Source organism: Gossypium arboreum, chromosome 2 (genome assembly GCF_025698485.1).
Source record: "Gossypium arboreum isolate Shixiya-1 chromosome 2, ASM2569848v2, whole genome shotgun sequence".
NCBI lineage: Eukaryota > Viridiplantae > Streptophyta > Magnoliopsida > Malvales > Malvaceae > Gossypium > Gossypium arboreum.
Genome location: NC_069071.1, coordinates 6,200,688 through 6,226,808, shown reverse-complemented (window position 1 = coordinate 6,226,808; position 26,121 = coordinate 6,200,688). Strand labels below are relative to the sequence as shown.

At 34.5% G+C, this 26,121-nt stretch overlaps 2 protein-coding genes across 3 annotated transcripts; one reads left to right on the top strand and one right to left on the bottom strand.

The window, feature by feature from the left end:
- The first annotated feature begins 5,226 nt into the window (after nt 1-5,226).
- On the top strand, nt 5,227-6,250 carry LOC108465592 (uncharacterized). Of its 2 annotated transcripts, none has more exons than XM_017765959.2 (2): nt 5,227-5,343; nt 5,436-6,250. In XM_017765959.2, exon 2 carries the CDS (start codon nt 5,502-5,504, stop codon nt 6,129-6,131), a length of 630 nt encoding a protein of 209 aa, XP_017621448.1. In that variant the 5' UTR covers nt 5,227-5,343; nt 5,436-5,501; the 3' UTR covers nt 6,132-6,250. The 2 variants fall into 2 exon arrangements, with proteins under 2 accessions (XP_017621448.1, XP_052879939.1); XM_053023979.1 differs by having other exon boundaries at nt 5,241-5,339.
- LOC108464806 (ATP-dependent RNA helicase DEAH11, chloroplastic-like) lies at nt 6,243-13,617 on the bottom strand. Its single transcript, XM_017765082.2, has 3 exons — nt 12,593-13,617; nt 8,317-11,455; nt 6,243-7,648 (listed from the first exon to the last, which is right to left on the bottom strand). Exons 1-3 carry the CDS (start codon nt 13,490-13,492, stop codon nt 6,435-6,437), a joined length of 5,253 nt encoding a protein of 1,750 aa, XP_017620571.1. The 5' UTR covers nt 13,493-13,617; the 3' UTR covers nt 6,243-6,434.
- Between the last annotated feature and the right edge of the window lie 12,504 nt (nt 13,618-26,121).

The window sequence follows — 26,121 nt, the reverse complement described above, 5'->3', positions numbered from 1 at the left end:
CAAATTTAAAGCTTTCAAACTTTCTCTTAACGTCCCTAATATGGACCTACGAGGCCCAAAACACACTTTGGAAACGGTTCGGGAATAAGGCAAACACTTAAGAAAACTATGAAAAATTTTAATGTAAACAGGGGTCATGCCTATGTGGAAGGGCGACAAGCCCGTGTGGATTCATTTCTCGATTCGAACCTACAGGAGTTTTCACACGGCCTTGCACATGCCTGTGTCCATGGCCCGTGTCCCTCACACGGCCATGACACGCCCATGTCTCAACCTGTGTATTAAGACCTTGACATTCTGTTTTTGACGTCATCAACCATTTAGGGGTACACGGCCAAAGCACACGCCCGTGTGCTAGGCCGTATAGTAAATTTAATTTCGTATTTAAGGTGCAGACTTCACACAGCCTGGGCATATACCCATGTGCTATGGCTGTGTCCTCCACACGATTGAAACACACGGCCGTGTGGCCATGTGGTTAGTACTGGGCATTCTGTTTTGAAAAATTAAGGTGCAGGGGACACACGGCTGGACCACACGCCCATGTGCCTACCCTTGTGGACAAAAACAAGGCTATTTACCAAGCCTTTTTGTCACCCTTACTTACACCAACCTACAAAACATCAAACAATACTAATACCGTATAGACGCCTGACCATATCAGCCAATACCGAGGCATCCACACATCATTTCTAAGCTATTCCTATCACATACAACACCTCGTACTTATCAACACAAACCATGCAACAACCACATCCATGAAAATTCTCATCAAATGCATTTAGCAATAATCAATATTAGCCAACATCAATAGCCTATACAAAAAGAATATCACATCAATATGAGCCAACACTTATGGCTAAACCAACATGACACTTCACAAAAAGACCAAGTCCCTATACATGCCATACTTAAAATGATAAATCTAACTATACCCAATTGTTCCGATTGATAGTATGATCGAGCCTCCAACGTCCTTTGATCCCTGAGCTAGCTTGGTGATGCTATAAGAAAATAGAAAAGAGAGGGAGTAAGCATAAAGCTTAGTAAGTTACAAGTAAACAATTAACAACACTTTACCAAGTAATATCATACTCATAACATATTATACACTTGCACAAGATTCTCGAATGACCATAGATATAACTTACTTATTTTCATCCTTACTACTCATATACACAACTTGAGCTCATTCTCATGGGTTTCGTGTAGGTACCTGTACCACTTGCAACATAATTATAACCTTTCTCAATAGTGGCATAATTTTTGAACCACCCGTTGAACCAATTGGAATAATAAAGGATACCTGATAAGCCTCATACAAAAGGGTAAGATGCCGATGCCATGTTCTAGACATGGTCTTACACTGGCTCTCATATATCGGTGCCAATGTCATGTCCCAGACATGGTCTTATACTGGCTCATACAACAATACCGACGCCATGTTCCAAACATGGTCTTAGACTAGCTCATATATTGAGGCCGATGTCATGTCCCAGATATGGTCTTACACTAGCTCTCATAACAATACCGAGGCCATATTCCAAACATGGTCTTAAACTGGCTCACATATCAAGGTCAATGCCATGTCTCAGACATGGTCTTACACTAGCTCTCATAATAATGTCGATGCCATGTTCCAAACATGGTCTTCCACTGGCTCACATATTGAGGCCGATGCCATGTCCCAGACATGGTCTTACAGTAGCTCACATATAACCCTAGTATCATGGCATGAATATCTGATCTATTTCTACGGTTCAACCGGGAGTTTTACCACATCAAATCTCGTCATGCATATTCATAACAAAAATCAAACATTCCATGCAATATCAATTATTCAATGTATAATAACAATAGAATTGTGATATTTACTTGCAACTCACCTCGGTATACAAATATGGCGACTAGTTTGATTTAATCCACTAGTTTGATTTTCCCCCGGTTAGCTTTGAATTCCGTATTTCTTGATCTATAATGACAACATTTATTTTTTTAATCATCACATAAATCAAGATATTCCAAAATTCATATTTGTCAAAATAACCGTTTTGCCCCTAAACTCTCACATTTTTACAATTTAGTCCCTAGGCTCGTAAATTGATTTTCATCACATTTCCTCATTAACCAAGCCTAGCCGAATCTACTTTAAGCCTATAGCATCTCATAATTTTAATTATTTCACACATTTACCACCTATTTTATAACTTTTACAATATGATCCCTTTTAAGGGTTTTTCATGAAAGTCACTTCACAAAAGTTGTTTATTTAACAACCATGATATATTTCTTTTATAAGAATTCAGCAAACAACATGAATACTCTCATAGAAAAACCCTAGACTTTTAACCATTTTTGCAAAATAGTCCCCTCATTAGCTAGATTAAGCTATAAAGGTTCCAAAAACACAAAAATCAACAAAAATGACCATCAAAATCACTTACTTGTAAAGAAACCAAATGGATAAAATTTTCAAGCTTCAAAATCCCCCTTTTTGCTGTAATTTTCGGTGGTGAAAAGAAAGAATGAAAAAGATGATAGCTAGTCCTTTAGGTTTATTATTTTATTATCAATTAAGTCACTTAACATTTGACCATTCCTTGAATTAAGGCTCCATGACCAGCCATTAATATTTTATTAGTCTATTTACTCAATAAGGACCTCTACTTTAATGTTCCATAACTTTTTGACACCTTTAGCTAGTAGAACAAAAATTTTTGCACTTTATGTGATTTAGTCCTTTTTCAAAATTAAGCATGCAGTCACTGAAATTAATTCACCAAAAATTTCAAACACTCATATAATCATGCTATAACACATAAAATAATATTAAAATAATTCCTCCGATCTCGAATTTTTGGTTCCGAAACCACTGTTCCAACTAGGCCCAAAATTGGGCTGTTACAGATTGGTAATTACAAGGACATAGAAGGGTGATAGTGGGATGGCAGTGGAAATCCTTAAAAATAGGTATTGTCATGAATTGAATCAGCTCTCACTTGCATGAGTAGGTGAACACTACAATCGACAATGAGGAATCCGTGTACAGCAACATGTGTATGGTGGGGTGGAGAAAACCTGGTTAATTGCTGATTATGTTGCAACCTAAACTAGGGATGTAGCCCTCCACCTTTTCACTTCCCACAGCCTTCAGATTGGGTTTGTGAGTTGTTAACGAGGTCACCTATGATTATAATATATAACATATTTAAATGGATTATTATTTGCTATATTACAAGCGATTAATTTCATAAACATATTTGAGATAATGATATGTATCTTTTAAAATATTTTTGAATTTTATAAAAATAAACTTTTGAAAAAAACTTTTCATTAGGAGGGTATATAATAATAACCCTATTTTAAATATGATAAGCACATTTAATACTATTGATACAAGATTTTAACAAGGGAATATTACAATGAAGAAAAAATGGTAGGGTTTGAAACGATTCACATGTGTAGAATAAAGAGCCATCAATGATTGAGATAAAAGGAAGAAGTAATGGATAGCCCTCATAGTGGAAGAAAGAGCTAAAGAGATATGTATTGTGACTAAAGAATGGAGTAGAGGAAGAATTCCCGAAAAGACTTCCTTTTGCCCTAATCCCAAGAAGTGTATATAAAAGTGTCCTTGGTGGAATCCACATTGTGGGCAAGATATTTATATATAACAATTGTCTTCTCCTAGTCGAAGGGAGGATTATAAAGTGACCTTGCTCCCCTCACCACACCAATTGTTGATATTGGTTCTCAATAATGAGGAAAAGGTGATGAAGATAGGAATACTAGTTCACCTATAATAGGAAAAAAGCTGGGGTTAAGGTATTCAAGGAGAGAAAAGAGAAGAAAGGGAAGGAAAACGAGGAGGTTAGGCTGATACTTAAATTTTTCTTGAGGAGGAAGGAGATCCTTAGTCTCTCCTGCTTCGGGGCATATATAGGGGGGTTACCCCTTATCTTGTAGTACCACATAGCTGACAATATGAAGGTAGGAATAATCGTGTAGTCAACCAGGTGGTAGAGTCATTCCAAGTTAATTGTCACCATATGGTGTACTGTATGGTCTTGTTTTGATGTTTTCCACCATAAGGTTGTATGAAGTTATTGTATCTTAGTGGTCCCCATGATGGGGGATGTAGCAAATCATTTATGAACTGGTTCAACTAGGATATGTGGAGGGTTTCTACAGATCACCCTAAGCGAGAGGTCATCGTGAATGGTTCCCAACATAAGATTGTGTTATTCTCAGCGGAGGGTCATCTGCGGGTTGTTCCATGTTCTACCACATGTCCTACTCTTGCAGGGGTATAACATGTACGTTTTTTTTTGTTACACCTAAAATAACAAATGACCTCTAAAAAAACAAATGGGAACTGCTTAAATCAATTTGTAGGTTTTTTTTACTTCATTGATGATGTATTGGATAACAATCTTATATTTAAAGTTTTGACTTGTAACAAATAAAAAAAATTATGATTTATAATATTTAATCTTAAGATAGCTATTTTTATAACAATCCTACCCAAGGTTTTTAAAAACAAATTGGTTGTTGAATTGGTTTGGCCACCAGTTCGTTAGTATTACTTATATGTTTGATTCAATTAATTAAATTATTAAAAATTAAAAAATAACAAATATTTAGAAAAATTAGATTCAATCGATTTTTACCTAATTTAACTGGTCTATATTGATTCTCGAGTCACCTGATCTATTGACCTTCTCTAAACCGATACCTCAATTTATCCATGGTCCAATCCAATTTAAACATTATTGATCGCACAAAATTTTAGCACCAACAAAAGAATAAATGTTGGAACAATTAGAAATTGGTATAACTCTTATGGAAAAATAAAATAAAGGTTAAAATAGGTGATATATTTTATACTCTTTACAAATTTAAAATTTAGTCATTATACTTTAATTTTAAAAAAAATTATCTTTCAAATTTTAAAATTTAAATTTAATTGTTAACCTATTAATTTTTTATTAAAATGATTGATGTGAGATTTTAAAATTTAAAAAAAATACTCGCGTGAATAACATTACAATTATAATGAATATAAATTTAATAAAATAAAATGAATAGTTGTAGTTAAAAATTAAAAGTTAAAAAGTAAAGAAAAGCTAAAATTGAAGAAGAATATAAGGAATAATTGCATATATGAAGCTAAAATAAAAAGCAAAGCCCCAAGTCTTGGTGAGTAAGCTAAAACATCAAAGGGTATTTGGAAAGTAAAAGTGAATTATAATATTGGAAAATTGGTGGAGTGGTGGATTCACCAACCCCAAAACGCTACATACATAACATATATTGCAGCTTACGGCAAGTTTAAGCACGCAAGTAACGAATTTCAACAATAAAAAAGTTATACATACTTCCCCTTTCTTGCGGTTCTCTCTCTATTCCACTAACTTTTTTTTTTTGGTCCACAGCTATTCTGATCGAAACCAATTAAAGGAATCGCAGGTGGGACTGATAGAGGTTTGTGTATTGCCTGCATGGAGACACCCGCCATGGCTACGCAGACGCAGGCACCAAAACTTAATCAGAAATTGAATTATTCCATGGTTGGTAAAGAGAATGATATGATGATGATAGGTGGTCTAATTTCTAAGAAGTCTGGTATTGATTTGATGCAAAACTGTGATCTCCCTCCACCTCTCAAGGTGTTTGCTGGGTTGGATAAGGCGGTGGAGTTGATGTCGTTGAATAACAGGGCGGGTTATAGCATCATGGGACAAGAGGACGATAAAAACGATGATGGGAAGTTGGAGATTTTCAAGGCTTTAAGGTTGTCGCAAACGCGTGCGAGGGAAGCGGAAAGGAAGGCGGCGGACTTGGCGGAGGAGAAACAACGGGTATCAGATGCTTTTATGAAAGAATCGTTGCAGTTGTTTGCTTATCGGCAATGGGTGAGATTGCTTGAGATTCAAGTCTGGGTTCTGAAATCACAAATGGTGGAGAAAGATCAGAATTTTTGTGATAAAACAGAGAGACAAAGAGTGGTAGAAGAGGGAATTGAGGGTGGAAACAATAATGGGGATGAAATGTCATTGATTGTTGCTTTGGCTATTTGCCTTGGGATTGCCAGTGTTGGTTTAGCATTTGGTTGTAGATATTTGTTTTGAATGATATAGGAAGAAAATGGGTATTTTCATCTGTTTTTCTCTTCTCTTTTTGTCATTTATATATATGTGTATATATATATGAATGATAATCCCATTCTAGAAAGAACATCATTTCGAAAGTCAACTTCTATGATATAGAGTTTATAATAACATTAACAGAGATGCAGACATGGATAGGAACTGTGAAATGGTTTAAATCATTGACTGGAGCCGCAGCACCGGCACCAATCTGTTTGACATGAAAGATCTATTTGTCTGTATCTAGATGTATCTCTATTTAAATTGTATTACTGTAACCGAGTTTTAGATGATCGCCATGTGAACAGCTCTCAAATGGTTATAACAATCATCACTGCAGGTAAAGACCTCTAAACAGGCCCAGCAAACATGTCTCCTACACTTGCATTCGATATGGTTACACCCATCGATCTTCTCGATTGTATATCCGCAGACGGGGCAAGTTTTAACCTGCTCTTTCCCTTTGCACCACTCTTTCAAAGATAAATCTGGATCTTCCTTAAACTCCCGGTACTTCTCACATGACAGATAAGGATGATACTCCCCATGGCACCTAGTACAAGTCTTTGTGTAACATGCTCCACAGACAAATAGCTCACCAGGAGTCTCGGGATCAGCAACACGATAAACTGAAGGGCAATCGGGAGACGGGCAAAACCTGTATGTGCCTTTACTGGATGCAACAAATGCCCCTAAAGAAGCCCGAAAGAGTTGCTCCAACATCTCCGACAAAAGGAGAGACTTCAAATCAGTAAGCAATATGGGAACATTACACCCTTGGTGCGCACAGCATATAGGGAAACTATCCAAGTTTCTGATTGCAGACTCGCATTGCTCCACCAAACACGGACGGCAGAAGAAATGTGAACAACCTTCAAGCCAGTAGCCATCTTCTACTTCACACAAGCAAATGGGGCAGGTAGTATCACCATCAGATTTCTTGGCTAAATCTTCACCTGTCTCTGCAATGTCAAGGACAATCAATTCAACCTTTCTCTTTGTTTCTTTGTCCCCATGGATTGAAATAACATGATGCCTGGAATCAAGTGTAAACTCGGACCCAGGTATCTTCTCTTTCAGCCCATGAAGGTCTGGCCCGAATTTCTTAACCACTTCCTTCATCAAGTCAGGTGGCAGACCTGGACCACGAAGGCAGACCTCAAGCTGCTTGCTCTCATGGTACGACAAAAGAGATTGAATCAATTTTTGCTCCACTACAGCAGCAGCATCTGGAGAGCCAAAGATTCTTACACCCAGACTATGCCTGTCGAAAGAAATGTAGGTTCTTGTCTCCCGTTGCAATGACCTCATAAGATGAATGCCATCTCTAGAGAACAAATGCTGCAATATAGAAGGGGTGAGGCCGGCATGTTTTATGGTTCTACCATTCATTAGCTCTTCAAGTGGCCTTCTCATCTCTGCAACAGTTTTGGTGGCATTGGCAGATATTCTCACCCGATAGGAACCATTTCCATTTGCCTCTATGGAGCAACCTGCACCTGTAAAAGATGTATTTCATGCCCATCAGCCTTTGACAATTTCAAAAGAAAACAAACAAACTCCTTAATTATACTGCTGAAATACTTAGTTGTCAAAAGGAACATGCAACCTCCAGTCTGTTACCGTTATAGGAGGGAAGTGCTTAAATTTTTTAAAAATAAACCTTTCATCATAAAATCAGCACAACAGCAGTAAAATTCCTAAAGTTTATGGGATTGAAAATAACCATTTAAATCATTAAACGTACACAAAATAATATGATTAAGTACTTCTGTTGGTCACCATTAAGAGGAGGACCAACATTTGACACTAACACGACCAGCTTTTGCTTTGGTTGTCACCTATCTCATGATATAGTTGCTCATGTCAGCATTGTATCTTTTATCCAAGCTTGAATTAGTACTTATAACTAGAGTCTCGTAAACAAACGCACATATATCTATGTGTTACCACTTTGCAGAAAGTGGAAGGAAACATAAAATAATATAACTGGAACATGAAATACAGAATAAGCATTTCAATGACGAGCTCTGGCCACCAACACGCATATCTAGAGACCCCAGCACAAGCAGAAGTAAGCAAATATGACCAAGATGAACTTGTACATGGTTGTTAAATGAAAATTTTTAAATAAATAAACAAATAATAGTGCTGTCAGTATGAGTACCTTTTACACGTTTGAAGCTTGCAAGTAATGAATCTAGCTGCTTCTTAATAACAGCATACACAAACGAGGAGCAGGATATATAGCTATGAAACAGTCGCTGGCACCTTATCTTTTGCCATGACAGACATCCCCGTAACACTTTCCCCTCTAAATGCTCTAAAGCTTTTGCAGCTTCCAAATGTAACCTTCCATCAAAGGTGATCAAGGCCTTCATAAAAGTCTCGTTTGGTTCAGGCTGGAAAACCTGAACCCAGCAACAATTTGTATGGGGATACCTTTTAGGCATAAAGTGGGATATTTCTCTGTGGAGTGCCTCTTCACAAGCTCCACAACTTGGATTTTCCACAGCATCTCCTCTCACCAGGAAAAAATCATGGATTTTTCTGTTTGTTGCCCCCAGTAGGGTATCCCAAATTTCAGCTTCAGAAAGCTCTTTATCAATTCCACGTATCAGTATGGCATCATCGGATTTCGAGCTAACATCACAATGAATAGTTTTACTCCCTACTACCAGATTATCGAGATCATCAATAATGAAACCAGCATCAAGTAGATCACACTTAACAAATCCAAACCCTTTACTCTGTCTGCGAGGCAAATAAACTTTTGCTTTGACAGCAGGGAAGGAAATCATCTTATGATCACCTCCGAAGGGTGTTCTTGAAGGAAGTACCTTTAGTGCAGAGCCAGTAAAGTCAACTCCATCCAGCTCAGCAGCTTTTTGGGCAGCATCAGGAGTTAGGAACGTTATCTTGCCCCACTTTTCCTTGTCATCACTCTCCTGTCCATTGGCTTGACATTTATGAACAGAGCAAATACTGCCATTTGAATATCTCTCAAAGAACTTCAAAAGCTCCTTATCATCAAGGGTATTAACATTTGAATGGAAAACATCAATGGTCAAACATCTCTTTCCAACTTCAAGATGCTTAATCTCAGCTCCTGCTCCAAAAAGTGCGATAGATGACGAGGCATTCGGTCCATGATATAAAAATTTCTCCATGCATTCATTAAACAACCATTTCCTTTCACATTCCAGCACCTCATTTACAAAAGCCAGAACCTTCTGCATGTCCACTGACGGGGCAAACAGTCGAATCTCATTATAATCAAAATTGACTTCAATACCAATTCGTTCATCCATACAGGCAGTCCTAATCCGTGACAGAAGTGATCGAAGATTATGGTTGGATTTCCCACAAATTTTTTTTAGCAGAGTACTGCCAAAACCAGCCATTGCCTTTACTTGCAGCTTCCGGCTTTCCATCTTAGATGCATCAAACATGGGCGGAGGACGGAGAATGGCTAAAGATTCAAAATCAAAAGCTGTTACACAAACCAAGTATTGATTAGTTACTGATAAAATTTCACCAAAAACAACCCAATGTGGTTTCTGACCAAATATCAACAATGAACAAGAAGGATGTAACTTAATATGTTGTCCAGTCAATGCCACTTCATAACCAAGTTGGTCATATCCAGAATACATGGCTACATTTTCGGAAAGGGAAGAAAGTATAATTGCCTTCAAGCACTTATCATGCTCAGTAGTCTTATGAGGATCCCATAACCAGTAACTTGGAATAACAGCAGCAAGCTCCTTTTGCAGACAAATTTCCAATTCAGTAACTGTGTCTTGGCATCGCCGCATTGATTTAGCATTTATACTGTTCTCCCAGCACCATTTATTTTTTCTATTGGCCGGGAAGGCTTCCCATTCCTTGTACACAGAGAGCAGAGTAAAGAGATCGCCATCTCTGTGGCAAAATTGCACCTTAAGACAATCAGCTTTTACCTTATCACGATCATTTCCCACCCTGCAAAATATGCTACTAGCATTTGCCATAACAGCAGCAAGAACAAGACCCTCTCTACAAAGACCATAATGGAAGCAACTGAGAATCAGTTTACCAAGACGAGGCTCAATCCCCAACTTTACCAAGTACCGCCCTTCCACAGTTAATTCAAAAACTCCATTATTCTCTACAATGGCTTCCAACTGGATAAGATTCCTAATGGCCATGTCAATGGCTTTAGAACTAGGTGCATCAACAAAATCAAAACTCTGAACTTTTTTGACTCCCAAAGCAAGGATCCGCAGAACTGCAACACCAAGATGAACTCTGCGAATCTCAGGCTCTTGATTAGAGGGCATTGACTCAAAATCACTTGCTGCATATAGTCTGTAGCATCTTCCAGGTTCTGTCCTCCCAGCTCGTCCAGCCCTCTGATTGGCAGAACTCTGGCTGATCCAGCACACTTTGAGAACATTCATTCCAGTGCCAGGTTCAAATTTACTCTCCTTCAGCAAACCAGAATCAATCACATACTTTATCCCAGGAATAGTAAGTGATGTCTCTGCTATATTTGTTGCAAATACGACTTTCCGTTTCCCAGGGTAGTTCTGGAAAACACGAAATTGTTCTTCAAAGGATAGCTTTCCATGCAATGGTAAAGCAACTGCATTTGGAGCTTCAAAATTCTCAGAAGCCCATTCAACTTCAATCTTTGATGTCAAAAATGCAAGAATGTTCCCCTCTTTCTCCGTTTTATGAACCTCAGCAGCCATCCTCAAGACATCAGAAACATACGGAGCAACCATACCAGAACCAGAAGTTCCCTCAGTTGCACAAGGAACATATTGAATATCAACAGGAAAGTTTCTCCCAATCACATGAAGTATCGGACAACAAAAAAAGTAGTCTGACAGTTGATCTGCATTAGCCGTTGCAGACATTATTATGAGCCTTAAATCAAGTCTTCGAACAAGTAAATCTTTAACCAATGCCAAAAGAAGATCAGTATTCAAACTTCTTTCATGGGCCTCATCAACAATGATGCAAGAAATTCCTGACAAATTCCTATCATTCATATAATGCTGCAGTAAACAATGGTCAGTCATATATATTAACTTGGAATCAAACTGCTGAGTAGATGAAAATGTTGGATAACATGTTACAAAATTATCATCATAACACCCAGAGCTTTCTTCTGTGACTCTTTGTGCTAATGAGACGGTGGCAATCTTCCTTGGCTGAGTACATACAATAGACTCATTAGCAGCAATTCCTGAATCAGCAAGAAACTGAACCAGCTGCGTACTCTTTCCAGAACCAGTCTCCCCAATCAATACAATTATCTGATCATTTAATAGTTATTAGAGACACATTGAAAAATACTACACTGTAACTAAAGTTAAACACTCAAGTAGTATAGGAACAAAATAAATAAAATAGCAAAGAGAATTTCCTAATCATCTTGCAGTTACTATATACTAATTGCATGGGACAATAAAAGAGTCTTTTTTTTTTAATTTCTTTCTAAGGTATATAACAACCATCGGATTTAGTTTAGGGCTCTCTTCCAATTTAGCTGCAGCTCCCTACTTGCTCATTTGCAATGACTAGCCTATGTTAATTTTCAACCTTTATGGTATCTCAATGTTCAAATCCACTTTATCCTAAATCACATTTCAAGCAATTGAACAGCCTCTCCATACTATCCTCTGAAGATTAACCTAGGAGTTAGCTACTTAGTACTGAGATCCTCGTTAATTTCTCATAACACTAGGGAAAAAGATAAATAGACGAAGCCTATCAAAAGGTTGTAAATTTCTTTACTTGCAAATAAATGAACGTGATACTTATTATAAACCCAACTATGGATAGGTGTGTATCACCCTATTAACCCCTTATTGGAGAGTCTAAAAACTCCACTGATAATGAATTTAAAATTTCTCTTTTAAAAACGAGTAGTCAATGACAAGATATTAATTCTTCAATGGTTTTACAAGGCGACGATATGAACTTACTTTCACTCTCTATTGTATTGGAGTGTACTTCAACCTACTCTTCAAGTTATTGAACTCTAATTACATGGTCTCAATATATAATATGATAATCCTTTAAATAATAGCATTTCATGCATATAAAGGTGTTATGTATTTATGATTACCAACCAAAGACCACCAGCGACTCGTACATGGCCCTACCAGTTGATGAATGAAGTCAACCTAGAATGTCAATTTCATAAACAGTAACCGTGTAAATAAATACCCGATAATCCTCTTCAATAGGACACAGCAAAAACACTAGTGCTTTTAATCTCCAAGATATATGAGTATAACCAACATTTCAAGTTTTCGACTTGTATTACCAAGTATCTATACTGCACTCCAATATATAAGATTAAACTCATCTTCTAAACTACTTCATAAAACCCTAAAAGGAGCTGAATATAGAACATAAATGAAGGGGGTTTAGGAATAAATTTTCACCTGTTCACCATGTATTCTAGTGAGAATCTCTTGCCTGTGAGCATAAATAGGCAAACCATCGGCCAATCTCCTACATTCCCTCAAAATCAGCCGATGAATTCTCTCCCAATCAAGCTCTCCATCAACCCTGAAAACATCGATATTTTCCTCTTGTTCCTCCTTCCCGATTTTCTCATCTTCCAAACACCGTAGCAAACTCCTCATCCCTCCCTTAAACTCATTCAACCGCTTCGAGATCATCAGGCTCTCTTCATTCAAAGCTTTCTTCTTGTCATTCAGCATGAAAAATCTTCCCATTGAATAATGCCTCTTACCCATTTGTCCCGATACTTCAGCAATCTGATCAGACTTCTCATCGATTTTTTTCTGCCATTCCTTAACCAATTCCCCTTCCATCAATCCCTTTATATGGTTCGAGAAAAGGGTTTTCAGGTCTTGTTGGAGTTCCAGACTGTCGGAAGGTACGAGGACGTTGGAAATAAGGTTGGGAGTGTAATTGTGAGACCCCTCAAGGCGGGAACGCCAGAGTGAAATAATCGAAGAGAGGGTTGTAGTCCATTCCTGGAAATATAAGGAAGCAGCGATTTTTCCAGTAGGGTCAATGTGGAACTTTTCCGGGGATGGGTTGAGTTGAGAAAGTAGAGTTTGTAGGTTGCTGGGTTCTGATCGGAAGGGAGGAGAGTCCTTTAAGAGTTGAATCATGAAGTTTGGGGGTCGGAGAGTGTTGTTATCGGTGGAAGAAACAGCAGTTGATGGCGAAGGAGGGTATCGGTTATTGACAGCCGGACATGTGGGTTTCTGATGGTTGTTGTTAGAGTAGCAGTGGAGCTGGAAGGATTTATGGCCATCCGATGGAGGCGACGGGTGGCGGTTGTTGGAGGATGAAGTGAGATCCATCATGGCATAGAGAAACTAATAAAAATCAAAAGGATAAAAAGAAAAGACTTGGTTGCAGAGAAAAGAAGCGAAGAGAAGAGAAGAGAAGAGAAGAACAGTGAAAGAGACGATAAGCAAGTAGGAAGTGTAGGGAATATCGAACGTAGGAAGTCTTTATATATTTCTGTTGTAAGCTTTTAGAATTTTAACATTAGTGTTTGAGCTTTAACGGGTAACTTCCACCGCAAGTAATGTAACTATCCTTATGTTTTTCATCCATTTAAAATAGTTAATTTTATTAATGCTGATTAGGCTGGATATCAGCCCTATTTGTAAATTTCCTTTTCGAGTCAACTTACCAAAAATGTATGCTAATACATAAAATTTTAATCATTCGCAAAGTATGACCATAGAGAATATATAAAACTTTACTAGCAAAATAAAAAGTAAAAACATGTCATGGAATACATATGGTAAACCAGCATTTTTCAGTATGGTTGTTTGTCATCAGCCTCATTGTATGAACACCAATATCTCTTACCAGCTGCACCAATACAACCCCAAATTCAATAATATAAAATGATGAGAAAATATGGAAAACAAAAATCATTCTCATATCTCGATATATGTATTTATTGATATGTTTTTATCAATATAATTTTATATTAGTATGCATCGATCTGTATCTATTGATACAATATAAAATGATGCAAAACATCTTTCAAAATAAAATAAAAATTTATGAGAAAAATGCAGGAACAAAAATTATTCTCGTATCTCAATATAGATATTTATTAATATGTCTTGATCAATATTGATTTATATAGGTATGGATCGATCTGTATCTGTTGATACAATATGAAATCATGCGAAACATCTTTCAAAATAAAATAAAATAAAAAGATGAGAAAATGCAAGGAACAAAAATCATTCTTGTATCTCAAGGTATGTATTTATTGATATGTGTTTATCAATATCGATTTATATCGATATGTATTGATCTTTATTCGTTGATACAATATGAAATGATGCGAAACATCTTTCAAAATGAAAAAAAAAATGATGAGAACAAAAATTATTCACGTATCTCAAGATATGTATTTATTAATATGTTTTGATCAATATCGATTTATATCGGAATCTGTCAATATGTATCCGTTGATACAATATAAAATCAAGTGAAACATCTTTCAAAATTTTTTTAAAAAATGATGAGAAAATGCAGAGAACAAAAATTATTCTCGCATATCAAGATATGTATTTATTGATATGTGTTTATCAATATCGATTTATATCAGTATGTATTGATCTATATCCGTTGATACAATATAAATGATGCAAAACATCTTTCAAAAAAAAATGATGAGGAAATGCAGAGAACAAAAATTATTCTCGTATCTCAAGATATGTATTTTTTAATATGTTTTGATCAATATCGATTTATATTTATATGTATCAATCTGTATCCGTTGATACAATATAAAATCATGCGAAACATCTTTCAAAATAAAAAAAAAATGATGAGAAAATGCAGGGAACAAAAATCATTCTCGTATCTCGAGATATGTATTTATCAATATCGATTTATATTGGTATGTACCAATCTATATCCATTGATACAATATAAAATCATGCGAAACATCGTTTAAAATAAAAAAAAATTGATGAAAAAATGCGGGGAACAAAAATTATTTTCGTATCTCGAGATATGTATTTATTTATATGTTTTGATCAATATCGATTTATATCGGTATGTATCAATCTATATCTGTTAATACAATATAAAATGATGCGAAACATCTTACAAAATAAAAAAATTTTATGAGAAAATGCAGGGAACAAAAATTATTCTCGTATCTCGAGATATGTATTTATTGATATGTTTTGATCAATATCGGTATATATCAATCTGTATCCATTTATACAATATAAAATGATGCAAAACATCTTTCAAAATAAAATAAAAATGGTGAGAAAATGCGGGAACAAAAATCATTCTCGTATCTCGAGATATGTATTTATTGATATGTTTTTATCAATATCAATTTATATATGTATGTATCGATATGTATCCGTTGATACAATATTTTAATATTTCAAACCAATTTCTAATTTTTGCCTTAATTATTTAAAAGGAGTTTCAATTAAAAAGACTAACAATTGAAAATTAAATAATAGTAAAATATGTATATTGTTAAGATATTATTATGGGATATTATCTTTTATAAATATCTAAATCTATTGTATATTATTATATATTTTTCATATATTAGGAATATATTATATTTTTCCTAGTCCTATATGACTACGATAGTTAGGCATAAGATAACGAACAATTAGTATAAATTTAAACTTGAAATTAGAAAATAATAAGTAATAACTCTTGTAAAAATTAAAACGTCATTAAAATAAGCAAAATTTTAACCTTTTTCCTACTAAAAACAAGTTATAAGAGTGGTTAGATATAACCAATTGAATTAGCTTATTGTATGATGCGAAACATCTTTCAAAAAAAAAATGAAGGGAAAATGAGGGGAACAAAAATCATTCTCGTATCTCGATATATGTATTTATTGATATGTTTTGATCAATATAAATTTATATCAATATCTATCGATCTGGTTTCATTGATACTGTGAAAAATAAAATAAAATAAAATAAATAAAATAAAGAACACACAAATTTTACGTGGAAACCCTTTCGGGAAAAAACCACGGGCAGAGGAGAAGAAAATTCACTATGTCGAAAATTTGAATCAATACAAGAGGAATAGACTATGTCTATTTATAGGCTTGTAAAGCCATATTCTAGTAGGATTGAAACACCTTATCCTAATCAATATAAAATAGATGGAGTTTAATAAGGTTTAAAAAACCTTATTCTAAAATAAAATAAAAGAAGTCTAGTTCTATATGGATTTTACTTTTATTTTATTTTCCATCATATTTTATTTAAATAAGAATTTGGGTCACTTAATTCTAACAATCTCCACCTTGACACAAATTCTCAATGAACAAGTTCTTCATCGCGAACTTTTAATAAACAAGTTCTCCACCTCTTCCATAAAACCCCTTAAGGGTTTAACTTCAACAATGAACACCAACTAAGTCTAAGCAATGCTCAAACTTGGTTATAGGAAGTGACTTAGTCATCATATCTGCAGGATTTTCATGAGTACTAATTTTGCTCACAACAATATCACCACGAGCAATAATATCACGAACAAAATGATACCGAACATCAATGTGTTTTGTTCTCTCATGAAACATTTGATCTTTTGTAAGAAAGATGGCACTGATCGTCACAAAATATCTGATCGATTTGAAGGTCTTCATTAAGTTCACTAAAGAGTCCCTTCAACCAAATGACTTCTTTACAAGCCTCAAGAATCACCATATACTCAACTTCAGTGGTAGACAAAGCGATCGTAGTTTGCAAAGTGGCTTTCAACCGATTGCACAACCTCCGATTGTAAAGACATAACTCGTGAGAGATCTTCTTCTATCAAGGTCTCCAAGAAAATCAGCATCAACATACCCAATGACTCCATCTCTAGTTCTTCCAAACTGTAAGCAAACATCGTAGTACTCGTAAGTATCTTAAAATCCATCGAACTGCTTTTCCAGTGTTCTTTACCGAGATTCGCCATGTATCCGCTAATCGCACCGATTGCATATGATAAATCGGACGTGAACAAACCATAGCATACATGAGAGATCCCATCGCACTAGAGTATGGAACATGTGACATGTACTCAATCTCATCATCGATTGTGGAGACAAAGCGATGAAAGTCTAAAATGAGTCGCTAAAGGAGTACTAATGAGCTTAGCACTCTGCGTATTGAACTCGCAAAGAACTTTCTCAATGTACCCCTTCTGACTTAGGTACAATTTACTTGCTTTTCTATCTCTAAGGATCTCCATACCAAGTATCTTCTTTGCTGGTCCTAAATCTTTCATCTCAAATTCTTCACTTAGTTGGGCTTTGACCTTTCTTATCTCTACTTTATCTTTTGTTGCTATCAACATGTCATCAACATAAAGAAGTAGATACACAAAAGAACCATCACGCTTTTTCTTAAAGTAGACACAACTGTCAAAACTACTTCTTTTGAAATCATGAGAAGTCATAAAGGAATCAAACCTCTTGTACCATTGTTTTGGTGATCGTTTCAAATCGTAAAGGGACTTTTTCAGAAGCAAACATAGTCCTCTTTTTTCGAGATCAGAAACCCTCTGGTTGTTGCATGTAAATATCCTCCTCAAGTTCTCCATGCGTAAATGCGCTTTTACATCTAACCGCTCAAGCTCCAAATCATGCATGGCCACAATACCAAGCAAAGCTCGAATCGAACTATGCTTAACAACCGGGAGAACACATCTATGAAGTCCACTCGAATTTGATCAGTAACCCTTTGCAACAAGCCTTGCTTTATATCCGGTTCTTCAACTCCGAGTCCCTTCTTTCTTTTAAACACCCATTTACAACGAATGCCTTTTTACCTTTAGGAAGTTTTACAAGATCCCATGTTCTGCTTTTTGTGGAGTGATTCCATCTCCTCTTGCATAGCAAACATCCACTTTTTCGAGTCTTCACACTAATCACCTCGTAATAATTAAATGGCTCTTGATTCGCATCTATATCTTCACCACATTTAAAGCATAAGCAACTAGATCGCCTCGGCATACTTCTTTGGAGGTTTAATTTCTCTTCTTGTTCTGCTTTTTTGCGATAGAGTATTGCGGTGAAGAAGCAACTCTATTCTCAATTTTTATCTTGGCTTGAGGAGTTGATTCAGATTAACTGATGCTCCACCCTTGTGGTTTTCTTTATTGGAAGAGTCTTTAAGAGATAAGTTAGTTAGCATAGCAGTTTCATCAAAAACAACATCTCGCTAATCACAACTTTTCTATTTTCAGACACCATAACTTATAGCATTTTACACGAACTTTATAACCAAGAAAACGATTTAATGGATCTCGATTCCAATTTTCCATTATCAACATGAGCATACGCAGACACCCAAAAATCTTTAAATCGTAATAATTAGCGGGATTACCGCACCATACCTCTTGTGAGTCTTTTCTCAATGGCAACGGATGGAGATCGATTGATCAAAAACATGCGAGAGAGGTCGCTTCGCCCAAAATGACTTCGTAAGTTGGCATTTGACAACATACATCGAACCTTCTCCATGATCGCTCGTTCATTCGCTCGCAACACCGTTGTCTTTGTGGAGTATGACGAATCGTCAAGTGTCTCATGATCCTTCTAACTTGCACAATCTATTAAACTCATCGTAATGTAACTCTAAGTCATTGTCTCAGACGGAGGTATTTTATCTATTTTCCGTCTGCTTTTTCAATCATAATTTTCCAAGACTTAAATGCGAAAACACATCGCTTTTCGCTTCGTGAAGAACGCCCAAACTTTTTTCGGAAAATCATCAATAAAGGTTAGCATATAATTAGCTCCACCTCTCAAGGCACTCTGGATAGCCCCACGATCGTAATGAATATACTCCAACGCTTCCTTCGTGTTATGGATTCTTCTAGTGAATCGAACTCTCTTTTGCTTCCCAAAAACATAGTGCTCACAGAAATTCAATTTGCAAATTCCTTGCCCATCAAGAAGTCCTCTTTTGCTTAATTCAGTCATGCCATTCTCACTCATATGCCCTAGGCGCATATGCCAAAGTTTAGTAATATCATCATCTGACAAGGAAGAGGAAGCGACAATTTGCATCACCAAGAATGAGAGAACCCTGAAAAACATATAACTTGGCAATTTTTCTCCGCCCTTTCATCACAACAAGGACCCTTTGAAATATTTAAAACCCCACTTTCATTTGTGTATCTGCACTTTTGAATCAAGAGTACTCAACGAAATTAAATTTCTTTTCAATTCGAACATGCAAAGACGTCACTAAGTATTCGACAACTCCATCAAACATCTTAACTTTAATTGTTCCAACACCGCAATTTTACATGAAGCATTATTTCCCATCAAAACAACACCTTCAGACATCGCTTCATAAGTTGTAAACCAATCCCGATTGGGACTCATGTGGAAGGTGCAACTGAATCAAGTATCCACTCGCCACTTTAGAATCATTGATGAAGCGATGGAAGTTCACCATCGCTGTAGTCTTCTACAACATCGCCTTCATCGAAATTTTCCGGTTGTTTTCCTTTTGATTCACACCTCCTTTTAATCTTATTTTGTAGCTTATAGCACTCAGATTTAATGTGCCCTTTCTTCTGCGAAGTTGCAAGTTTTACCTCTGCTTGAAGACTTCGATCTACCCTTAGATTTACCACGAGGATTCCGCTCGTGTCCTACCACGATCATCATCAAGATTTCGATCTTGTCTCCCACGAACAATGAGACCCTCTCCCGAGAGTCGGGTTTAACCACAAGATGCTTCATCTTATCATACGAGGTTAAAGAATCATAAACCTCATCAACCGTGAGAGACTCATGCTATATAAAATCGTGTCTCTAAAGGTTGAATAAGACGGGCAACGAACAAAGTAGAATCAACCCTAGATCTTCCTTATCATATCGAACCTCCATGGCCTCCAAGTTTGAGAGAATTTCTTTAAACACTTAAGTGTTCGTGTACGACGCATCTTCTTCCAAACGATGAGCATAAAGACGCCGCTTCATATGCAACTTGCTTGTTAGAGTTTTCGACATACATATTTGTTCTAGCCTCTTCCATAATGCAATGGCAGTTTTTCTTTCATCACATCCCGCAAAATTTCGTTGGACAAATGCGGATGTAATTGTGTTAATGCCTTCGATCCTTACGCTTCTTCTCTTCATCTGTTAATGTCGATGGCATCTTATCTATCCTAGCAGGCATCCTCCGAGATCCATCTGCAAGAACGCTTGCATTTTAATTTGCCACAACGCAAATCTGTGTTGCGATCCAACAAAGGAATTTCATACTTCAAAGACGCCATTACCGTGATCGAAATGAATAACCCGAAGCTCGATACCAATTTATGAAAATAAAATAAAATAAAATAAATAAAATAAAGAACACACAAATTTTACGTGAAACCCTTTCGGAAAAACCACAAAGTAAGAGAAGAAAATTCACTATGTCGAAAATTTGAATCAATACAAGAGGAATAGACTATGTCTATTTATAGGCTTGTAAAGCCATATTCTAGTAGGATTGAAACACCTTATCCTAATCAATATAAAATAGATGGAGTTTAATAAGGTTTAAAAACCTTATTCTAAAATAAAATAAAAGAAGTCTAGTTCTATATAGATTTTACTTTTATTTTATTTTCCATCGTATTTTATTTAAATAAGAATTTGGGTCACTTAATTCTAACAGATACAACATAAAATGATGCTAAACATCTTTCAAAATAAAAAAATGATGTGAAAATGTGGCAAACAAAAATTACTCTCGTATCTCGATATATATATTTATTGATATATTTTGATCAATATCGATTTATATTGATATGTATCAATCAGATCCGTTGATATAATATTTTAATATTTCAAATCAATTTCTAATTTTTATCTTAACTATTTTAAAAAGAATTCGGTCAAAAGGACTAACAATTGAATTTTTTTTTGAAAAGTAAATTCATTAATTCATTCAATGAATGAAACCATACAATTCAATGACAAAAAATAACAAACACTCGTTGTAAATGGTGAAGAACAAGCTCAATCAACACAACAAAAGCTTTAGTCTCAGCATCAATAGAGCATCATAGCACGTTGACAATTGGCTTTCTCACAACTCAAGCACGATATATTTGAAGTGTAACGACCCGATAGTCACGAGTGTCGAAAAATACATTTTCGGGATTTTGTTTTCATAAAACGGATTCGTAAATAATAAATATTTACGAAGTTAGTTGTGTAGTTAATTAGGTTTGGTTAGGAAAATTTGCATGAATTAAGAGTAATTAGGTATAAGGACTAAATTACATAAAAGATGAAAGTTGAATTATAGATTAAAGAAAAGTAAAGGAACTAAATAAGCAATTAAGCCTTATTTCAAAAAGTGGATGATAATAGTGATTACATGTGTAAAAATAATATACATATGTATATATTAATAAAATATGTATTACTTAATATTTAAGTAAATATTTATAATATAATAATAATAAAGTAAATATAATAAAATAAATAAGTAAATGAAATAAAGAAAGAAAAGAAAGAGAAGAAAGAAAAGAAATAAGAAATTAGGGTTTCAAGGTTTTAAGTTCAATTGGTTAGTCAATTTAGTCCATTTTCTTGTAATTTTATATTTTTAGAATTCGGTATTAAATATTACTCGACCCATGTCAAAATTTTAGAAATTATTGAGCTTTTAAGTGTTGTCTATGTTAAATAATTTTAGTATTAGAGATTAAATTGATAGATTTTTAAGTTAGAAATGAAAAGGATTGAATTGTAGAATAAATTGTAAATTTTGAGTATTAGGGACTAAATTGTGAAAATTCAAAATTTATAAATTTACTAGAAAATAGGGAGTTGAATTTAGTCTAAAATGGAATTTTCCTGAAAATAAAGAATTAAATGTGAAGAATAAAAGTTAGTCTCGGTTTACGGACTAAATTGGAATTTAGACAAATGTTGAGTAAAAAGTTGAAATATTCAATATGAAATTTAAATTGTATTGTATTGATAAATTTTAATTGTTTTAATTATGTAGTTTACGTCGTACCGGAACTCTCGACTAAAAAGGGGAAAGATAAAGTCGACGAGGAATAGCTCAAAATTTCTGGTCCGAAGCTAGTTATTAATTGTTGTAATTTTTATTTAATGTATATGTGATAAACATGTTAATTTGCATATTTTTGTGTTTAATTTGGTTTATTTTTTAATCGAACCCTACTAATTAAGTACTTTTGCTTTTATGATTTAATCTTGTCAGTGATGCAATTAGTCAAAAACAAGCTAAAAAGGGCCAATTTGAAAGACAATCATTGAAATGGGGCCAAATCAAAAAGGTGGAGGAAGCCAAGGACACATCAAATATTTTAACTTTGTATAAGCCAAATATAGGAAAATCTTATTTTATTTTATTTATTTATTTTTATTTATTTTTATTTATTTTTATTTTTGATTTTATGTTAAATTAGTTTAGGCTAAATTTTGTAAACCCCATGTATATAATCATTTCAATTTCTTTGTTCTTTCTAAATTCGTCCAATTGCTTTCCAAGCCTTTTTGTTCCCTAATTTATTCCATTATTATTCAAATTCTATCACCTTTCACAACTTACAAGCATGAATAAATTCATGCTTCACTAAATTTCATCTTAGCTTTAGGCCGGTGTTCTTTTCGGTCGGGAATTGTGAGATTCGTATTCGTGCTAAAAATCCTTCCAATCGATATATATTTTTTTCCTAAGTATCAGGATAGACCAATCATCCCTTAAAGTTAAACTCAATTTCAAGTCAAAGTGCATGTTGGGTTGAAGTCGTGTTTGCTGACAGTTGGAGAAACGAGTTGGCCGTGCTGTATTCGGTTCTCTGAGAACAAATCAAGGAAGAAGTTTGCTTAAACGACCCACGTGGTTGAGGCCGTTAATTCGAGTTGGGTTCTTCAGAATGCAAGGCTACCGGAATCTTGAATCTGGAACACGTGTATCTCGGTTAGATAATCGGTAAGGGTTGGTTTGCAGGTCGTACTGGAACCAGCTACTAGAGGAGGAATTAGTGGTTAGGACATTCTTAACTGCTATAACCAGCTTATCGTTTGGAGGAGAAGATTAATTTTCAAGGATCGATTCTTGATACGAAATTTACCAAGTCTAAGGCTAAGGCTTATTTTATCTGTTTACACAAGTCTGAATTTATTTCCAGTTTACATTTATTTTCAATAGTATTCAATCGTTTATTTAAGTTGATTAGATTATTTTACCTTCTTAAACATTCTCAAACTCCCCCGGTTTAATTGTTTATTTTTGTTGCAGGTGTGTTTGGAGTCATGGGCACGACTCTTGACACGACGTTTGACGCGAAGAATATTCAGTTCATAAGTGAACGCAGAAGTTGATTACAATATCCAATCCCTATGGACTCGACCCTACTACCACTCTTTACTACTATTTAGAGTTAATTTAGTAGGAATTATTTTTGGTGGTTTTGACACCCATCAATATGGTAAGTGTTGAGGTGAGAATATTTATGTTTTGCAATTGAAATGGATTAATTTGGTATATGATGAAATTATTGAATTTATATTGATTGAATTGAATTAGAATATATCTATTATGAATATATATGTGTAAATGTAATATTATTGCAAATATGATATTGGATATTATTATTGGAAAGTGAAATTAAACCCTATTAACTGTATCAAGCTGAGACGGATATAGATGACATGCCATAGGATTGGAAGACTTCACGGATTTCTTTAACTTCGAGTCAATGAGACATTGGGTATCAATCTATTACTTCAGATTAATTTGATGAGGCACTGGGTGCCAATTTACTTCGATTTAGCCGATGAGACACTGGGTGTCAAATTATTACTTTGAATTATCCGATGAGGTACTGAGTACCAAACTGGTGTGTTTCGATTGGATCCGTGTATCCGTCATAATTCGAGTTATGTTAATAGGGGTGATTAAATGAAATGATACTATGATTGGTATTAGAAAACATTGAATGTGAAAAGCTCTTTGAATAGCAAGTATGAGATTTGAAATAGCAAGAGATGAGAATTGAATATGTTATAAATGATGTGTTGATGAATTGATTAATTGAATAATTAATGTTATTGTGTGATTAAATGTATATATTAAATTATCTTGCCTTTAATATTCGGATTATAGAAATATCACTGAGTTTATACTCAGCGCATGGTTTTGTTTTCTGTGCGTAGGTTAGGTACTTAAGTTTGATCGCCGATTTAGCATCCATCAACGATTCTGATCTCAAAACGTGGTGATGTTTTTCTTTTTGTGTCGGCATGTACCTAGGGCGTCTAAATGTTAACTATTTTGTGAGTTGATTGTAAATAAGATTATAAGTTAATATTAGTTGATTATATACATATGAGTATACATTATGTTAAGGCTATAATATGACATGTTTTAAATTAGTGCATAACTGAACATGATATAGGCAAATTAGAATGAATTTGGCATCTTTACAAATTGGATTTATATGATGTCTTATTGATGTGTTTCGATGATATAATTGTGGAACCTAAACGTATATTGGTTAGATACCTAGGTTTGTTGTTCTGACATGTTTTGAATGGTTTGATCTGAAAAGTCCGGTAATGTTTTGTAACCCTATTCCAGCGACGGATAAGGGTTAGGGGTGTTACATGAAATGATTGCAAGCACTTAATACAGTAAGAAAATCAACCTCGGATAGTCCAAAGCGGCGAACAAAAATCGATAAAAGAGTTGAGCATTTACCAAACTAGAGAGGACGACAACGAGACCATCCCTAAAATCACTTGTAAAACTAAGGTTACATGCATAAGCAAGACTAAAAAGCGTGTTACAAGAGGAGGCAAAAACTTTTAAAATTGAAAACTTATTAAACAATTGAAAAAGAAACAAAAAAAATATAAAAATTAAGACAACAAGGGTCCAAATCAACTTGTGAAATCATTTATTATTATGAAATTCTCTCAAAATAGAAACAGATTAAGAAGCTGAAGGAGAACCATTCACTTTTCAAGAAAAACTACTGGTGGCTAGTGGAGTTTTAATGAACGACAGGGCCTATCATCTGCCCATCACAACTTGTGAAGATAACAAAGATACCCACAAAATAAATTTACAAATTAAAAAGATAGAAAACATATAGAGTGAATGAGAAGAAGAAAGAAAGAAAGGGTTAATAGGAGGTAGAAAAAGGCGAGCGACAGCCAACGCTAAGGTTAGTACCGCCACTTAACAATTGAAAATTAAACATTAGTAAAACAAAATCATATATTATTAAAATATTATTATGATATATTATCGTTTAGTAATATCTAAATATATTGTATATTATTATATATCTTTCCGTATATTTAGAAATATGTTTATAAATATATTATATATATTTTCTATTCTTATGTAATTATTGCTATATAAATATTATGTATACCCTTAACTTTTATCAATAAAATTGAAAATTGAAAATGATTAAATTTCAAAATTATAAAATGGGCAAATAAGAAGAAATATAATGCACAATTAAAAATTAAAAAGGGCTTTTAAAATCCTAATTGCTAAGCCATCAATTTAATGATTAATAATTGACTGGGTCTAATTTACTTAATTTTGAAATTAATGGCACCTTAAAAGGTATTTAAATAATAATAATAATAATAATAATAATAATAATAATAATAATAAATGAAAGTTATGGCTCAATTTTTCTAATTCGAAATTGGCAGGGACAGAATTGTGGAACTGTTTCCTTTTAAGAAGCTACCAATTTTTAGTATTTTCTATTTTTTGGATTTTTCATTAATTTTAGTTTTCTTTACACTTTATTTTTAGGTCATTTTTATTTTTGAAACTTTGGGATTATTTCTTGCAAGAAATTTTCATCTCGTGCACATAAAGAAGTCATTCTTACTATATATATTTTTATATTTAGCTTGATTACTAATATAATGAAAAATTTTGTTTAGTTAAGCATAAAA